Below are 17,535 nucleotides of genomic sequence, written 5' to 3'. Positions count from 1 at the left end.
TAAGGAGGCTTTAGTATTTTGCTTTGTGGGCTTCCTGCCCCAAGTCCTCTTTTGGCCCTGGGACTGCTCCTGAGGTCTTCCTCTTTAGCTCGATGGCAGATGCTCCTGGCACTGGAAAAGATGCATGTTTAAAAGTAGACATGCCTAAACTTCTTCAATGAAAAGTGAAATGAGAAACTGGCCAAGAGCTTTTTACACAGCACTTCGGCTGACCAATTTTTCAACCATAGGACTCTGCGTGTATGTACCATATGTACCAGTCCTAGCATATGCCGTGAGGCTTGAATAATAGAAACTTTCATAGCATCCACTGTAAAACATAGTGCTTCTGATATGCCAGCCCATTGCTGGGCCTGCTGATCAGGAATAATCGTAAGTATCTCTACAAACTGGTGATTTATGGACAGAGATTGCCGCAAGAGCCGGCAACACCCCAGAACTTGCCAGAGAAATGTTGTTCTTAAAAAGAAATTCCAACTTTGTATCTTTTGGATCCTTCAACATTTGCACATTGTCTACAGGACAAGAGAGTTTTTTTTTTTTACCGAAGAGATTGCAGCATCGATTGCTGGAACCCCCCCATTTCTTACAGAATTCCCCCTAAATAGGATAAAGTATAGAAAACTTTTTTGGAGGAAAAAAACTGCTTATCCGGGTGTTCCCATTGAGAATACATCCGCTTTTTTTTAGCCATGAATGATAGGAAAGGCATCCTCAGATGGGGGAGGCTTTAGTGATCCCAAATCAGATGTTAGCTCATCAATAAACTACGCCACCGACAGCAAAAATGTTGAGTGAACCAACTTAGTAAGGGCGTGTACCAACTCTTGAACTCTTTGAGGTGTTCCTTATCCCCCTTCACACTACCAGAAGGAATGCATACACTGCTAGAGCTATAGTACAGCAAAAAATGCTGCTATTAATGCCCGGCCTGAAGCAGTAACAATGTGTCAAAAGGGAATGCCTGTGTCACCAAACCTGATAATGCCACCTCTTTGCTCTTGTGTCCCTCCACAGCCTTCAGCAGCACACACTGTGCTTTTAAAAACTTGCCTCCATGTGCACATGGCGTCGGAGAATGTCGACGCCATTAGCCCCGCCTGCTGCATTGCCTACGGCTCCACCCCCTATTTCAAAAGGAAGGGTTTTCCCACACGAGCGGCGGACTAAAAGTCCTCTCAGACACAGAGAGAGCATGGTGCGTGGGGATTAGAAAGCCGCTAATCGGCCACTGCGCTTTCCCTCTTTTTTTTTATCAAAAATGAATACGTTGCTTTTTTTCCCCATGAGGGGGGAAATTTCAGCATAGGAAGGGCAACAGGCGGGGAGACAAACCCCACTTAGGCTTACCGGAGGCTCTGTTGCTCAGCCAGAGGAGGAGGAGGAGGAGGAAGTGATCGGGTCCTGACAGCGCTGTTTCTGGCATGAAAAGGTGAGTGCTCAATACAGCCCCCAGTGGTGACACATAGGCATGATGACATTATTATTTTTAAAGGAGACATTCATAAGAAAATTCAAAGGATTTCTTAGAAAACTCCACTTACCTTTCCTGCCGCAGGGTTTTCTGTGACAACAGACCCAATCTTCACCCTTCATGGTGGGTTCCGTTAAGCCTTCAGGAGCAGGAGATCCTAGAGGAAACCCACAATCCTGGACCTGCAACAGCACCCTGCCAGTAAAAACTGTATGGCCTCACTACCAAAAAGTACTGGATCCCAGGGTCCAGCTCTCTAAAAAGAGAAGCATTCACAGGCAAAACCTTGTTTCTTCAGATATGAGGCCAGGGTACCATTCAATTTGGCCCAAAATAGGACACATTGAATAGATCCGGTCAGCATGGCTAGCCCCTGCAAGGATTGCTCCAGTGGAGCTCAGCACAGCACATCTTTACTTGTGACCAACACCTTAAACACTGGCCAGTAGTGGAAGGGGTTATATAGGGTGTGCACTTCTTGTCTTAGGGTGTGCCGGTGTCCATCACCTGAAGGTGGCCTATAACCCACATAGTAACTACTATGGCTCCATTTCCCCTGATGTATGAAAATAAATAAAAAGTTTTCAAGTTCAAGTGTATGTAAACCCTCAACTTATAAAATGACTCATTCAATTTAAAATATAAATGAAAGACAAACATTTTTGCATAGATATATATAAAAAAAACACATTTCTTTTTATTAAGGGATTACAAACCCTCTGTTCTCAGCTGCATACAAGCTAAGGGAGGAGAAACAGTAGTAAACTGAACTTCCCAGTGAATGGCTATTGCGGGGGTGGGGTTATCAGGACAAGTCTGATCAATGGAGGAGAGCAAACTCAGTTCCCAGCTAGAGAACTAACCACAGTGTGTTCTGCTTAGTGTAGTCAGTTTTTAATAGGAAAGCAGAGAGACTGGCTGGAACAAACAGGTTTTCCAACAAAGCAAGTAATACATATAAGGAATATATTTGGGTTCACATATTCTTTAAAGGTGAAGTATAGCCAAAGTTTTTTGGGCTACATGTCTCCTATGAATCACAGGAGTGCAGTTTGTTCCTACATTCCTATAACCCATATTCTGCAGACAGCTGAAAGCCTGCCGTTTTTTCTTTTTTTATCTTGTCTATATATTTGTAATTTCCTTTAAACTGATTGATATAACTTAATTTCTATCATACTGCCTAACCCCCTACCGCTCCAGTCTCACAAAATTGCGTAAATTCCTTTGTATATGATGATATTTTTATGGATTTACTTCTTGGTATGGCTGCCCCTGGCTCGTTCGCCTGTGCCCCGCTATGGTGTTGCTTTCCCCCTTGGGTGATCCAGCCTGGCTCCAGCCTTTCAGTGCCTGTATGGACGCCCCGGGCTTTGTATTGTGGAAACAGCGCCCGTTGTAACACTCCCGGCTTTGGTACACGCCCCTTACTATCTGTCCTATCTTTTTGTCCCCTATCCGATATTATATTCCGGAACATACCATCTAATTTTGCCCGCTTGAGTCATCTCTGACAATTGCGTCATTTGCATCACTATGCTGACGCTTTGTTAGCCGCTAGGCATCTTGGGGATTGTAGGCATATTGCGTGTGGTGGGCCCCTATGCGGAGAGTGCTCTGTCCACTCTCTGTTGGCGCGCGCTCGGCGCATGCATGGTTTGACGTCGACGTCACACGCTGCTGACGTCAGAGCGTTAGTGCCCAAAGGGTGGGGAGTATATAAGACCCTCCAGCCTTTGGCTGGTTGCTGGCTCTTTGGGGACGCTGATGTCTATCGCACAGGCGGACAAGGTTAGTTGCGCGGTTAGGCTGATTGTGTTCCATACCTATCTAGCCTTCCTCTTAGCATTTCTATTACATGCAATCTACATACATATATGTTTTTTTTTCTTGTTCCTTCTTTTATCATTAGGGGCCATACTATTAAGCAAAATTGCTTACTAATTAGCCTTGTTGTGGTTGGGCTCAGTTGTCGGATACCAACCATTGTCTTTGATTGGTGAAGACTCTCAAATATCCCTAGGTTATGATTTAGGTGAGCATATTGATGAAGTCTCGCCCTTTTTTTATTTTTTATTTTTTTGGGGGGAATTATTTTCTATACAATCCTTTTTGTTCTATTTTATTTGCATTTAAGTTATTTTGACACCATGTCCTCTTTACTATAAATCTGTTCTAACACTCTCAGCGTCCCCGATACGAATTTCTTTATACCAACTTTGATCGGTATGTATATGAGACTTATATCTCTTTTGCATGCCTTAGCTGTAATATTATAGATTTTTGCTCTTGACCTTCTAATTAATATCCATTTACAATTTATATTGATTGGCCTCCTCTCTGCTCCCTGCAGTCACTATAGGCGAGACCTAAGGCTTGGCTGTTCCATTTCTTTTTTTCCCCTTTGTGGGATAGCTCCACCAACTGTGGGCCTGTGGATGAGCCAGGGGTATATCTAATTGTAGTTTAACTGGAATAACTAATTTTCAGTGATTTCTTTTGTTTCAATTGATCGGTGTAGACTGCTTCGGGGGGGGGGGGGGGGGGGGGGGATTGGGCGGTATGTTACTTTGCATTTTTTTTTTTTATGTAAATAATCATGTATTGTTTATTGCTATCCTTAGTTGTTATTCATTCTCCTTTGGGTTAAATAACTGATTCCCCTGAAGAAGCCATGGTTATGGCGAAACATGTCGGCACTTTTGAATTTTTATCCTTGTATTGTGGTATTCTCTGTAAAACGTCTGTATTTCTACAGAATATTTTAATCCAAAAAAATAGTTTTTTCAATAAAGCTTTGTTGTACAAAAAAATCTTTATGTATATTATCTAACCATTCGAGGTATTGGCAATTTCATGACATAACTTTATGTTTAAATTGGCACCGCAATAATCCCACTCTCCCTACATCCACATTTTACATATAAGGAATATATTTGGGTTCACATATTCTTTAAAGGTGAAGTATAGCCAAAGTTTTTTGGGCTACATGTCTCCTATGAATCACAGGAGTGCAGTTTGTTCTACATTCCTATGACCCATATTCTGCAGACAGCTGAAAGCCCGCTGTTGCCTGACATCACAGAAGCATTCCAGGCTCTGAAAAGATCCCGAACGCATGGTCAAAATCCACCTAGATGCCAGTGAGCGCTGAAGGGGCAGTGCAGCGAGCCGGTGATGGACAGGCCCAGCTCTCTGCTCAGAGCTGAAGGGGAGAACTGAGGGATCAGCAATGTTTGTCCGCTCAGTTTGCCCTGCAGAGCTGGCAGGAGATAGAAGCAGCATAGGACTGTGGAAGTAAAACTTTCCCATCTGTGAGCCCTAATTGGTTAAGCGCCTAACCAAACACATACACTGTGTGCACAATTATTGGTCAAGTTGTATTTTTGTGGATTAATTTCACTATTGAACAACCACAGTGTTCTCGGTCAATCCAAAATGCTAAAAAACCTCAAACCTGAATATTTTAAGAAAGTAAAAGTAAATTTTTGGCTCTTAGCAGAATATCTATGTGTGCACAATTATTGTGCAACTGAATGCAACTTTTTCCATCTCACTTGCTTATTTTCATCTGCTGAACGAACTCAAAATTTACAAACATTTAAAAAAAATATATCAGTGACCAACATAGCCCCACACACGTACGTGCACAAAAAATCTTTACTTTATAAACATTCAACGTGTACGCTGCAGTGACAAGGTGGTCAGCAGGAGGCATGTTTGAGAGTTGTGGAGGACCAGGGAGATTGACACTCCCAGAAATGTCGATTTCCCTGTGGATCAAAGAAGATCCAAGCAGCATTGGCAGACGGAAATGTGAATAATTACGCTGTTGTTTCACAGGCATGGCTTTATTTCAAAGTTTACGATGGCAATAGGTATGCTTTACTTTTCACAAACACCTGTAAATCCATGGCTTACCTCTTCATCTGCATGTAGTGTTCACTGGCTGCTGCCCTGCATTCAGCACGCTGTACAACTATGCCTTCAATAGCAAGTTTATCTACAGGGGAGAAAAAAAGCAGGTCAAGATCATAGCTCACAAGGAAAGCAAAACAAAGCAAACACTGTAAAGCAAAGATCATAGCTAGGCCAAAAGTTCAGCAGAAAGCGTCTGCAAAATCTTACCTTGCCATTCTTCTCATTTTATAATATCAAATTTGAAATGCTTCAAAACACACCTGAACATCTTCTCAAGTCAAATTGTTGTACATCGGAAACTTTACAATGCAATAATGCAACCATCACAAACTCAGTGGGGTGAAGCACTATAATTGTACTGTAAAGTTCAAGCTCAGTTTATATTGTTTTTTCCTACTGATTATGAGATAACAAAGGGTAAAGGTGGCCATGCGCATAATGGTTTGCAGGCAATTTCAATCACTTTCAATCATAAACAAAAGCAAATTGATAGAGACAACACATCATAAACACTTTTTGCGTGTTTAACACTTCAAGAGCAACAGTTGGTGGTATGTTGACTGTTCATGCGTTTACACTTGAAACCTGAATTCCCTATCCAGTGAATGTGTATACTGGATGGGAAATAAAGAAAATAAATGCCATGATCTGGATCACCTGCTGGTGGTATGTGGCTTCCCAGAGGGGACGTTTGTAGCTCCAGTGTCCAGCAGCGGGTGCCTTCCAGTAGCCAGCCAAAGCAAACATTGGCTAAACACCTCTAAAATGTGTGTAAATGCTTGTGCAAAATGCAGATAAAGTGCATATTTTCCTTCTGCCATATTTTCCTACCAGTGGTAATGGCATTCAGGGGGCATTTTTTTAACATCCAGTGTGCCTGAGGGCTTATATTCAGTAATTGCAAACATTTTTTTCCTTTTGGTTGAAGGCTGGGTTCATACTAGTGGAAAATGGATTCTGGTTTCTCCCGCATCCAATTTGCATGTCAGGAGACTGATCGGCTCTCAATGGAGCCGATTCACACAGCTCCGGGGCGGCTGCGGAATGGTTTGCAGGAATCATGTGTGTCTTCTGGTCTGTTTTCAGGGCTGAATTTGGCAAAAATTTGGACCTGAAACAGTGAACAGGGACGCAATGGACCCCCTGCTGTGAGCCACTACACACAACAGTGTGAACCCAGTCTAAAGGTTTTACATAAATAAAAGCAGACGTCTCTCATCCTTGTAACTGAGAGCTTTTCTGTTAAAAAAAACAGACTTACTGGCCACATTACCAAGTGAAAATAAAAGAGAGAAAGCCTTAAAAAGGAAAACTAATGCAGCCATAACATCTAAGAATTGGTAAACTGCAATATAATAAATGTTTGCTTTTGGGTTTAATACTGCTATAACCGGTTTCCAACCAGCAGCCACAGTTATACTGCAGCAGGTTGGCTTGGCTGCGCGAGTTGCCGTAGGTGTAAGTCTGGCTCACACGCGGTGACCTGTGGGCGGGGGCGCTGAATGGCCAGTGGGAGAGCCAATTGGCAGGTCTGGCGGACATCAATGTCTGCCGGCAGCCTGTGATCATTCCCCGCAGTGACAGAACAGGGATCTGCCAAAGTAAACAAGGCAGATCTCTGCTGTCAGAGAATGACACACAGATCCCTTCTTTCTGCTGTGCAGGAAGACAGATCTGTGTGTTGTCTCAGGCAGCCCATCCCCATACAGTTTCTAAACATACTGAGGGAACACATTTAACCCCTTGATCGCCCCTTACGTCAATCCCTTCCCTGCCAGTGCCATTAGTACAATGTCAGTGCATATTTTTAGCACTGATCACTGTAATAATGTCGATGGTTCCCAAAAAAAGTGTCAAAAATGTCAGTTAGGTGTTCCATCTGTCCACTGCAATATCGCAGATCACCACCATTACTAGTTAAAAAAAAAGAAAAAATAATAATAATAAAAATGCCATAACTCTATCCCCTAGTTTGTAGGCATTATAACTTTCGCGCAAACCAATCAATATACGCTTATGGGTTTTTTTTTTTAACCAAAAATATGTAGCAGAATACAAATTGGCCTAAATTGATGAACAAATTTATTTTTATTGGGTGTTTTTTTTTAGCAGAAAATATATATTTTGTCAGTCTTTTTTGTAATAGGGCAAAACATGCAATACCGCAGAGGGTGATCAAATACCAGCAAAAGAAAGCTCTATTTGTGGGGAAAAAAAGGACATTGATTTTGTTCGGGTACGTCATCGCACACCTGCACAATTGTCAGTTAAATCGATGCAGTGCCATATCACAAAAAATGGCCTGGTCAGGAAGTGGGTAAATCCTTCTGGGGCTGAAGTGGTTATGCTAAATACATGCATTCTTAGCAGGCACCATTCTGTGACTGCAAGGGCAGTTACAATATTTTTTGGGAACCCTGAACAGTTGCTTATTTTTTTTTTTTTTGCAGAGCACCGAAAAAGACACAGAAGCACTCCCCCACCTCAACCAGTTCCTAGATCATTCATATTGGGGCACAACATTGCCAGAAACCACTTGAACACAAGAAAACTTTTATAGTGAGGGTAAAGTATTTTATCCCCTGCTGATTTTGTACATTTGCCCACTGACAAAGAAATGATCAGTCTATAATTTTAATGGTAGATTTTATTTTAACAGTGAGCAACAAAAATATCCAGAAAAACGCATTTAAAAAAAGTAATCAATCGATTTGCAATTTAATGAGTGAAGTAAGTGTTTCTATATAGGTAACGAGCCGAGATTAGGAGCACTAAGTTAAAGGGAGTGCTCCTAATCTCAGCTTGTTAACGGTATAAAAGACACCTTTCCACAGAAACAATCAGATTCCGATCTCTCCACCATGGCCAAGACCAAAGAGCTGTCAAAGGATGTCAGGGACAAGATTGTAGACCTACACAAGACTGGAATGGGCTACAAGCCCATCTCCAAGCAGCTTGGTGAAAGCCTGACAGCAGTCGGTGCAATTATTCGCAAGTGGAAGAAACACAAAACAGCTGTCAAATGTCCCTCGGTCTGGGGCTCCATGCAAGATCCCACCTCTTGAAATTTCAATGATCATGAGAACAGTGAGGAATCAGCCCAGAACTACATGGGAGAATCTTGTTGATGATCTCAGGCAGGCAGCTTAGACCATGGTCACCAAGAAAACAATTGGTAACACACTACGCTGTGAAGGACTGAAATCCTGTAGTGCCCGCAAATGCCCCCCTGCTCAAAAAAGTACATGTACAAGCCTGCCTGAAGTTTGCCAATGAACATCTGAATGATTCGGAAGAGAACTGGGTGAAAGTGTTGTGGTCAGATGAGGCCAAAATCCAGCTCTTTGGTATTAAATTTGCCGTGTTTGGAGTAGGAGGAATGATACCTATGATCCCAAGAACACCATCCCCACCCCTCAAAAATTGAGGTGGAAAAATGATGCTTTTGGGTATGTTTTTCTGCTAAGGATGTCCGGGACAAGATTGTAGACCTAAACAAGGCTGGAATGGGCTACGAGACCATCGCCAAACAGCTTGGTGAAAGAGTGACATCAGTTGACAAAATTATTCGCATATGGACTTAGAACAAAATAACTGTCAATCTCCCTTGGTCTGGGGCTCCTTGCAAGATCTCACCTCGGAGTTTCAATGAACATGAGAACAATGAGGAATCATCCCAGAACTACAAGGGAGGTTCTTGTCAATGATCTCAAAATTAAAAATGGGTAGTGACACGATTTTACACATTTTGCAACCGGCAGTCAAAATGTTCCTATCCTGACCATGATTCTTCTGTGTTTAGAAGAGGATCCTAAAAGCTTATGTGTACACTCAGGTTTAGGAGCTGCTAGTTTACATGGAGCCTTAAAGCGGAACTTTACCCATAAACTTGATAACAAAAATAATGTTCTTTACCAAGGAACATCTCACTTTAAACAAATTTAAAAAAAATGAAAAACATTTAGTGTGTGCTGTAAATTGCCTTCTGCAATGCTCCGGTTTCTTCCTGCTGGTGGTTGCCATTTTGCTTAAGCCCACAGCCCCCCGATCAGTTATGACACCAGCCATTTGATGGTTCGACAGTTTAGTTAAGGACACAAGCAAATGTGACAATTAGCAATCTCTGCATTCCTGGAATATAACCAGTTTTTGAAAGTGTTAAATCGATGGGGTTAGTTCCACTTTATGACTTCCTTCTGTTCGGGGGCTCTGGGCTTCAGCAGAATGGCAGCCTCCAGCAAGAAGAAACCGGAGTAACGCTGGAGGCAATTTACAGCACACATTAATGTTGGTAGCATAATTATTATTGTGGAATGTATGTTTATTGTTAAAGAACTGTATTTTTTATCAAGTTGTTATGGGTAAAGTTCCACTTTAAGTTGTACGAAGCTACGCAATCCCCTTAGCAAAACACGTTGACGTCATCAGCGTCACGTGACACCGCTTGTCAGTTGTGGGCCGGAAGGAAGCCAGCAGCAAATTTAAGAGACGGGAACACGGACGGATTGTAGGGGATAGTATGCAGAATCAAAGCGCAACACTACGGAAAAGCTACGGAGGAGGGAAAAACCTTTAATACTGCCAAGGACTGCATATATACACAAAGGAATCGATCCACCATTACCCAGGGATCCGGTATACAAACCGGATCCCACATACAAACGAATGTTAAATAGAATTTAGTACACATCTACCATCAATGAAAGTGACTCTAATTAAGCTCATATAAGATTCAGCTTGTTCTAGTTGGATTCTTATTCCTGACATTTAGCCCTGGTTCCCACTGGTGCGTTTTGACATGCCAAATCAGGGGCAATGGCGCCGGCCGTCCTAGTCGGTGCAACGCCACATTTGCGGTGATTTCAAAAAGTAGTTTCTGTACTACTATTTGCAATTTTCATTGACATCTGTGCAGTCTGAAATCGCGGCCAAAATTGGGACTGACGGGAGTGAAATCGGTTCAGTTCTGCTGAACTCGCACGGCTTCATTCCTGCTGCTCAGTGTGAACCTGGGCAAACTCTTACATTAAAAGTCATGGTCTGCAAAGAGCTTAAAAAGCATCAACAGGATCTCATTGTTAGAAGGTATCAGGGTACAAAGAAATTTCCAAGGCATTGGCTATACCAAGGAACCCATTGAACACGGTCATCAAGTAGAGAAAGTATGGCACAACAGTGACATTAACAAAAATTGGATGTTCCTCCATAATTGATTTTAAAAAAAAAGGTCGAGGGGGCCGCCAAGAGGCCTACAGCAACAAGCAGTAGTAAACCCCAAAAAAACCTGCAAGACAATGGCAGAATGTGCTAGTATGCATCACATACATTATGAAATACTCCCCTTAGAACAAAGCCCTTCCAGCAGAACCTGCTCAACACTGAAGCGGCTGACATCTTCTCCCATCCTTTCCCCTGGGTTTGCAGGCTTCAGCGTGTGCATGGGAGCCTGTGGTTCCAGGAAGACACTTTAAAGGTCCAACACGGTTTGCAGGTAGGATGGCAAGACAGAAGCCTTTTCTTAAAACATCCATGCACAACTACATTTCACAAAAACCTACATCAAGTCTGCCAAAAGTATGTGGGAACATGGGTTATGGTTAGATGACACCAAGATTGAACTATATGGTCATAATTCCAAAAAGTATGTTTGACGCAAAAGAAACACTGTGCACCACCGAAAAATGCACACAGTAAAGCATGGTGGTGGAAGAGTTATACTTTGGGGCTATTTTTCTAAAGCTGGAACTGGGACATTAGTTACGGTTGAGGGACTTATGAATAGTCCCAAATATCATGTGCCACAAAATAGAGTTAATGAAGTTCTATACGAGTACAACGCCGCAAATCAAAATCATGAAATTTCTCCAGTGAATATTCAGTGCAGTAAATATATCTTAGTACAGTGAAAACTGGACAAATGAAAACAAATCCACACACAAACACACACACAGGTGTAAAATGCAGTCGAACCTTCACTGAATGTGGTATCAAAATCTGTGTCCAAACAAATCCTTTCCTTTGGTGAACAATTGCCAGCAGTCATATTTTGCTCCCAATTGCGATTGTGCAATAATCCATCCCATAAAAAAAGTCTGAACTACCCACCAGGGCCTACAGATGTTCTCTCAGTGAATGAATGAAACCCCAGCCAGCCACAATGCGTGCGAGCGCCACTGGACTCCAGCTCTATCAGCTAATACAAGACATGCACTCTGGCTCCACCTCAAGACGTTTCATCCTGACATGGTGGCAGAAAACTCCACTTTAGATAAAAAGGAAATGGGTAGGATTGTTTGGCTAACAGGCTTGTAAGAAGGTATGGACTCAGACTGGGGGCAACCATCATAACGAAGGGTACTAGGGCCCTGTGTGAATAGACTACTACCACCCCCGTTGGAGTTATGTGCCGAGTCTGAGCTAGCAAGGCAATCTGTCCCTTTCCCCTTGCGCATGCTTTCTGCCATGTGCCGTTATAAAAAATGATGTCCTCAAACACTTACCGTACTTACAATCTCCTCTATTGTGGAGAGGAGAGGGAAGCTCTCCTGTTCTAAGTGCTGCAGGCTGCTGTAAACCCAGATACCATAGTGATACTGCAATGTTGTGCCAACGGAGCAAGAGACGGGAGCCATTTTCAGGCTGGAGGCTTGTCCAGAAAAGAAAGAAGCAGGGCATGTAGTCTCAGCAACCCACTTGATAGGGAATGACTGATAGTTCACATGACTGCATAGGCACAGTATTGGTTTGCCCAGATGCAGTAGAATCCATACTAATGTGCATCAGGCAGGGAAAAAACAAAAACAAACAAAACTTGCATTCTCAGCTTTGAACCGTACACCCACAAGAAAGGTGGTTGGAAGCCATACTCCACATCCCAAAAGGCTTTGGAAAGTTATTGGAAACCTGTGCATGAATACTTAGAGGGCTGCTGTCCTGTAATCACAAATGGAAACTTTACAGTGGGCACACCTATACAGGAGTTTTCAGGGATGGGGCTCTGCTGCTGACAGCTTACAATTTGTAATTTTCCAATTTAAGGCAACACAGCTGCTGTAATTATCACAGCAGCTTATAAAACCCTTGTAGTAAAGCCAATCTTTTACATGTAGTTCACAGTCAGCTGTCTCCCTACCAAAGTATCATAAAAGATGGTCTATTATGCATCACATCTCTAAGTCTTGGGTTTTTTAACATGACATTAAACACATCCAAGAATAAATTCAGTATCTGTAATGAAAGCAATCTCTTTAATACAGTGTGAAAAGATTCAGCCACCTGAGAGAACACTGCTATATGCACAAATACAATTCAGTGTTCTGAAGCTTACCATTAAAGAATCCCATTAACATTGCATGAACAGAGATGCAGAATTATGTTACTGTTCCGTGCTTAAAAAAATAAAATAAAAATAAAAATAGGACTTTCAATAGTGTACAGGGCTAGGCTCCTCTTTGGCTAACTCACAGCACAAACATAATGCTCTGATACTGTCCTCATATAAAAGGGGGAAAGCGGTGTTTAAATATCATGCTCTAAAAAGCTTGCATAAAAGCAAGATAATTGTTTACATATCCACCTTTTTTCAGAAGGCGCAGTAGAGACAGAGAAAGAGCTCCTTGCGTGTGGTTTTTATTCTCCAACAATTCCCATAGCCTGTATATTCTGCTTCCTGAGGAAGACATCTAAAAGTTTTTTTGAAGTTGCTAAATTTCTCAACTAGTACCAATTTCCATGGGAAGGAGTTCTATGTTTTTACTGCTCTAACATAAAGAACCCTTTTTGTAATCTATGTTTACTTCCATATTGCATTTCCATCTTTCTAACCCCTTCAGTCTTTTAACTCATATTAATCTAAACAAGCTTGACATTTGTAAAGTTACTTTGTTAGGAAATCTCACACGTTTACTTCCTTTAATATTGTTACTTATATTTACCATGCCCTATGATGTGTCACACATTTCCCAGAGCTTGTGAGGAGTAGTTTTAGGAGACAGTCAATACAAGAAAAAGCTCCAAATGTGATATCACAGCTTGCAGGCAGCAATGTGATATGGGACTTGTAGTTTGCATAGGCGTGCACACAGGGTTGTGCCTGGCCACACCCTAACAATGCCATGCAGCGCCGATTTCTCCTGCTTCCCGTCTCCCCCTGCAGTGCTACCAGCTTCCATCTTCTCCTCTCAGGAGTGGGGAAGGGGCTGGTAAATATTTAATTAACCGGCTCATCTATTTTCTGAACACAGTGAGTGATCTGTACCAATCTGTCTAGTCTTTATTCTTAACTGAAGAATAGTAAACTATGTTTACTGCAGGCTGCAGAGAATGGGACTGAGGCATCTAGGTCTTAAAAGTGAGACATCAGGGGTCTGTTTAGACCCTTGAAATGTCACCAATGCCCCATAACAGGGCTCCTAAAAAAAAAAATTGTAAAAAAAAAAAAAAGAGAAAAATAAACTACTGACACCATCCACTACTCTGCTGATATACACACTGTACGTTTGTGCTCTGGGTTGCACACCTTTATGCAATAGGCTGCGCACACCAATGGTAGTCCCTTACACTGAGACATTAAAGAGGAGGGCCAGCTTAAAAATTATTATTTTTTTTTTTAAAGTCAGCAGCTGCAAACACTGTAGCTGCTGACTTTTAATAAGCAGACTTACCTGTCCAGGGCGCCCGCAATGACGGCCACCCGAAGCTGACCATCCCTCGGCTCTCGGGTCCCGGCGCCGCCATTCCAACTAAGGGAAACAGTCAGTGGAGCCTTGCGGCTTCACTGCCCATTTCCTACTGCGCATGCGCGAGTCGTGCAGTGCTTTGTGAATGGGGCGTGCTGTGTTCTGGGACACACAGTTCCCAGAACACACAGCGCCCCATTCCCCAGAAGACGCCGCACGGAGGAGAGAAGACCGAACACCACCACGGAGTAGGAAGAGGTAGATTAGGACGATATGCCTAGCAACAGGCATTTCTGGTATGTTTAAAAAAAAAAAAAAAAAACATTTTTTTCATTTTTTTTTCTGATTTTTTGCAAAATTTTAATGTACTTTTGTTTTTCGGGGTGGCCCTCCACTTTAAAGTAGCTGAGAAGGAATCCAGGAAGCTAGATCATTTTAAGTAAGCTTATACTGGTCAAAAAGTGTCAAAAGTATTGTTTGTATCGCTATTACAATGCTGATGAAAGTCTTTATTAGATGCTATATTCTGGACCCTCCATTAAAATAAATCCTAGGTAGTTCTCTTTGTTTATGAGGGGGTTGGGTAGCTCTCTTTGCCATAAATTAACCCTGTTGGTACTGTGTAGGCCAGATCTTTATTATTAATAAGTAGAAATATGGCCAAAGCTTTTTTTAGCCCTACTTCTCCTATGGTTCACAAGAGTGCAGTTCGTTCTGCAGTCCAGTGAGTGACCAATTTTCAGCTGACAGTGGGCTAAGGCCCGCTGTCAGCTGATGTCCCTTAGCCAGTCCAAGCACTGGATCAATCCTGACTTTACATTCAGGATCTGATGGCAGCTGGCTATGTAAGCTGCTGGGAGACTAAGCTGGCCACTCCCTCCTCCTGCACAGCTCAATGATCCAATGAACACTGCAGGGGCAGGGCAGAGAGCTGGAGACTGACAGTCACCGCTCTCTGCTCACAGCGGAGAGGAGAACTGAGCAATCAGCTCTTTTCTGCATTCTCCAGCAAGGAAGAAAAATATTATATGTTCTTCTCTTTGATCATCAGTTGTAAACTAGATTTGAGCACTGACTGTCCTAATAAAGTTTTAGTAGCTAAGTTTGTCTATTGTATGGTAATGAGAATTGAATTCAGCCGGTACCCAGCTTTTCTATTGGGGCAGACCTTCAAAACTTCTTGCAGCCAGCCATGACACTGTCTCTTAAAAGATATCTGAGGTCTCATTCACAGGAATGAGGTCTTAAAAGGCAACAATTAAACAAATTAAAATAAATAAAACATTTTATTATTAGCTAGTGGGGTTATCTTAGTTTGAGATGAGTGGATGGATGGATGGATGGAATAGCTAAAGGCTCTGCTGGGGGGGGGGGGGGGGGGGAGGATCGTTTGCTTATGAAGGTCTGAAAAGTCCATAATTACCATGTTGCCTTAGACGTAGCCCCCATCATTAGAATTAAGTTATCCAGATTCTTCTCTTTCCTTCCCACACACACGATTAAATAAATGGAAAAATAACAAAACTCCAATCAGTCCCAATTACAGCAAGTTGACCCCTTCCCCAAAAAAAGATAACGCCTGCAGCTATTATTATAATACAGGATTTATATAGCACCAAAAGTTTAAGCAGCGCTTTACAATATAAAAGGGAGAACATACCAGTTAAAATACAAAAAAATACAAGAGGGTTAAGTTGGCCCTGCTCAAAAGAGCTTACAATCTAACAGCTACACGCATCATCTAGGTATTTTTTTCAGCCAGTGGTTCCCTAAAATGTAAAAGCCATCCTAATGGCTAATTAGACACTGGATTGGTTTTACAGGTGGGAGGAGGGGTTGTGGGCTGTCCTGTCCCCCTGGGAGACCTGAGTGTTCAGCCAGCAGTTCACCTGCTTATCATAGAAGTGTTCAGACCCGATGATTTTTAATCACCTCTATGGTACTAGAAACTGGAAATGACCTGTATAGGTCACTTCCAGTTTCAGTGCTTTGTTAACAAGCTATTGCTAGCTTGTTCAAGCATCAGATCAGGCCGATCTTGGTCTGATCTGATGCTGTTAAAGAGGAACTGCAGTCTGCTCACAATCTGTAAGAATGGGATTTTTGACTTACCGTAAAATCCATTTCTTTGAGTTCATTGACAGACACAGAGCTCCATTATTCAGAACCATAGGGTTATATCACCCCCTACAGGAGTAGGACACTAGGCAGAAAAGACTTGGTTATGCCTATGGGCAGTCTTAGGTGATATACAGCCCCTTCTCTGCTATAGGCTTTCAGTTCAGTAACAAGCAGTGTCAAAAGCATCAAAACTCCTTAACCACTACAATACAGGGCACTTTCGCCCCCTTCCTTCCCAGCCCAATTTTCAGCTTTCATCGCTCTAGCGCTTTCAGTGACAATTGCGCGGTCATGCTACACTGTACCCAAATGAAATTTTTATCATTTTGTTCGCACAAATAGAGCTTTATTTTGGTGGTATTTATTCACGACTCCGTTTTTTTTTTTTTGCGATATAAGCGCAAAAAAGCGGAAATTTAGGAAAAAAAAACAATATTTTCTTTTTTCTATTTTAAAAGAAATCCAATAAAATCAAATTTTGTCATAAATTTAAGCCAAAATGTATTCTGCTACATGTTTTTGGTAAAAAAAAATTCCGTTAAGTGTATAATAATTGGTTTGTGTGATCACGGACATATGTACGCAAATGATCATGTACATATGTGTGCAGGTGATCACGTACATATGTGTGCACATAATCATTGGGACAAGTGATTTTAGTGGGACATATGTGGGGGACATGTTTTTATTATTAGGGACATGTGTTTTTATTTTTTGGGGACATGTATGTTTTGGGGACATGTGTGTTATGGGGACATATGTGGGGACTGTGTTTACACTGTGTGGTGTGTTGTGTGTTTACACTAGACTGGTGATCAGTGAGTAAAAAGCTGTAAAAAACAGCTCATACTCACTGATCATCAGCCGGCTGCAGCAATCTGCTCTCCTCTCCTCAGCGATGACTTCTGTGTGAGGAGAGGAGGAGCCGATTGCCTAGCAACCGGCTGTTTGTTTACATCACATGACGGCCGTGATTGGACACGGCCGTCATGTGATCAGGAGGGCCAATCACAGAGCCCTCCTGCCGATCTGAGATGCGCCGTGTCCCGGTGACACGGGCGCATCGGGATCGCGCCGCTGCGCGGGCACGCGCGCGCAATCCCGCTCCTCCTGATGGACGTTCCTGAACGTCCTATCAGGAGTAGACGTCTCCCACCCGACCGTATATGTGCATTGGCCGGGTGGGAAGTGGTTAAAGGGTGGGTGCTGTGTCTGTCAATGAACTCAGAGAAATGGATTTTACGGTAAGTCAAAAATCACATTTTCTCTTTCGTTCATTGACAGGCAGCGCTCCATTATTCAGAACCATAGGAACGTCCCAAAGCAGTGGCAAACATGAGG

The 17,535-nt window shown here is 42.4% G+C and overlaps 1 protein-coding gene across 1 annotated transcript in view; it reads right to left on the bottom strand.

Moving 5' to 3' along the window:
* The window catches only part of GTF2F2 (general transcription factor IIF subunit 2), a 386,137-nt gene that overhangs the window by 162,282 nt on the left and 206,320 nt on the right, over window positions 1-17,535 (bottom strand). The window contains exon 6 of the mRNA XM_077483218.1: window positions 5,396-5,477. Within this exon, the coding sequence (XP_077339344.1) occupies window positions 5,396-5,477 (82 nt within the window). The remainder of the gene's footprint in view (window positions 1-5,395; window positions 5,478-17,535) is intronic.

Source organism: Lithobates pipiens, unplaced genomic scaffold (assembly GCF_037356315.1).
Source record: "Lithobates pipiens isolate NorthernLeopardFrog02 unplaced genomic scaffold, aLitPip1_a1.2 Scaffold_16, whole genome shotgun sequence".
Taxonomy (NCBI): Eukaryota; Metazoa; Chordata; class Amphibia; order Anura; family Ranidae; genus Lithobates; species Lithobates pipiens.
The sequence above is the reverse complement of the archived record's forward strand: the minus strand, read 5'-3'. Positions and strand labels throughout refer to the sequence as shown.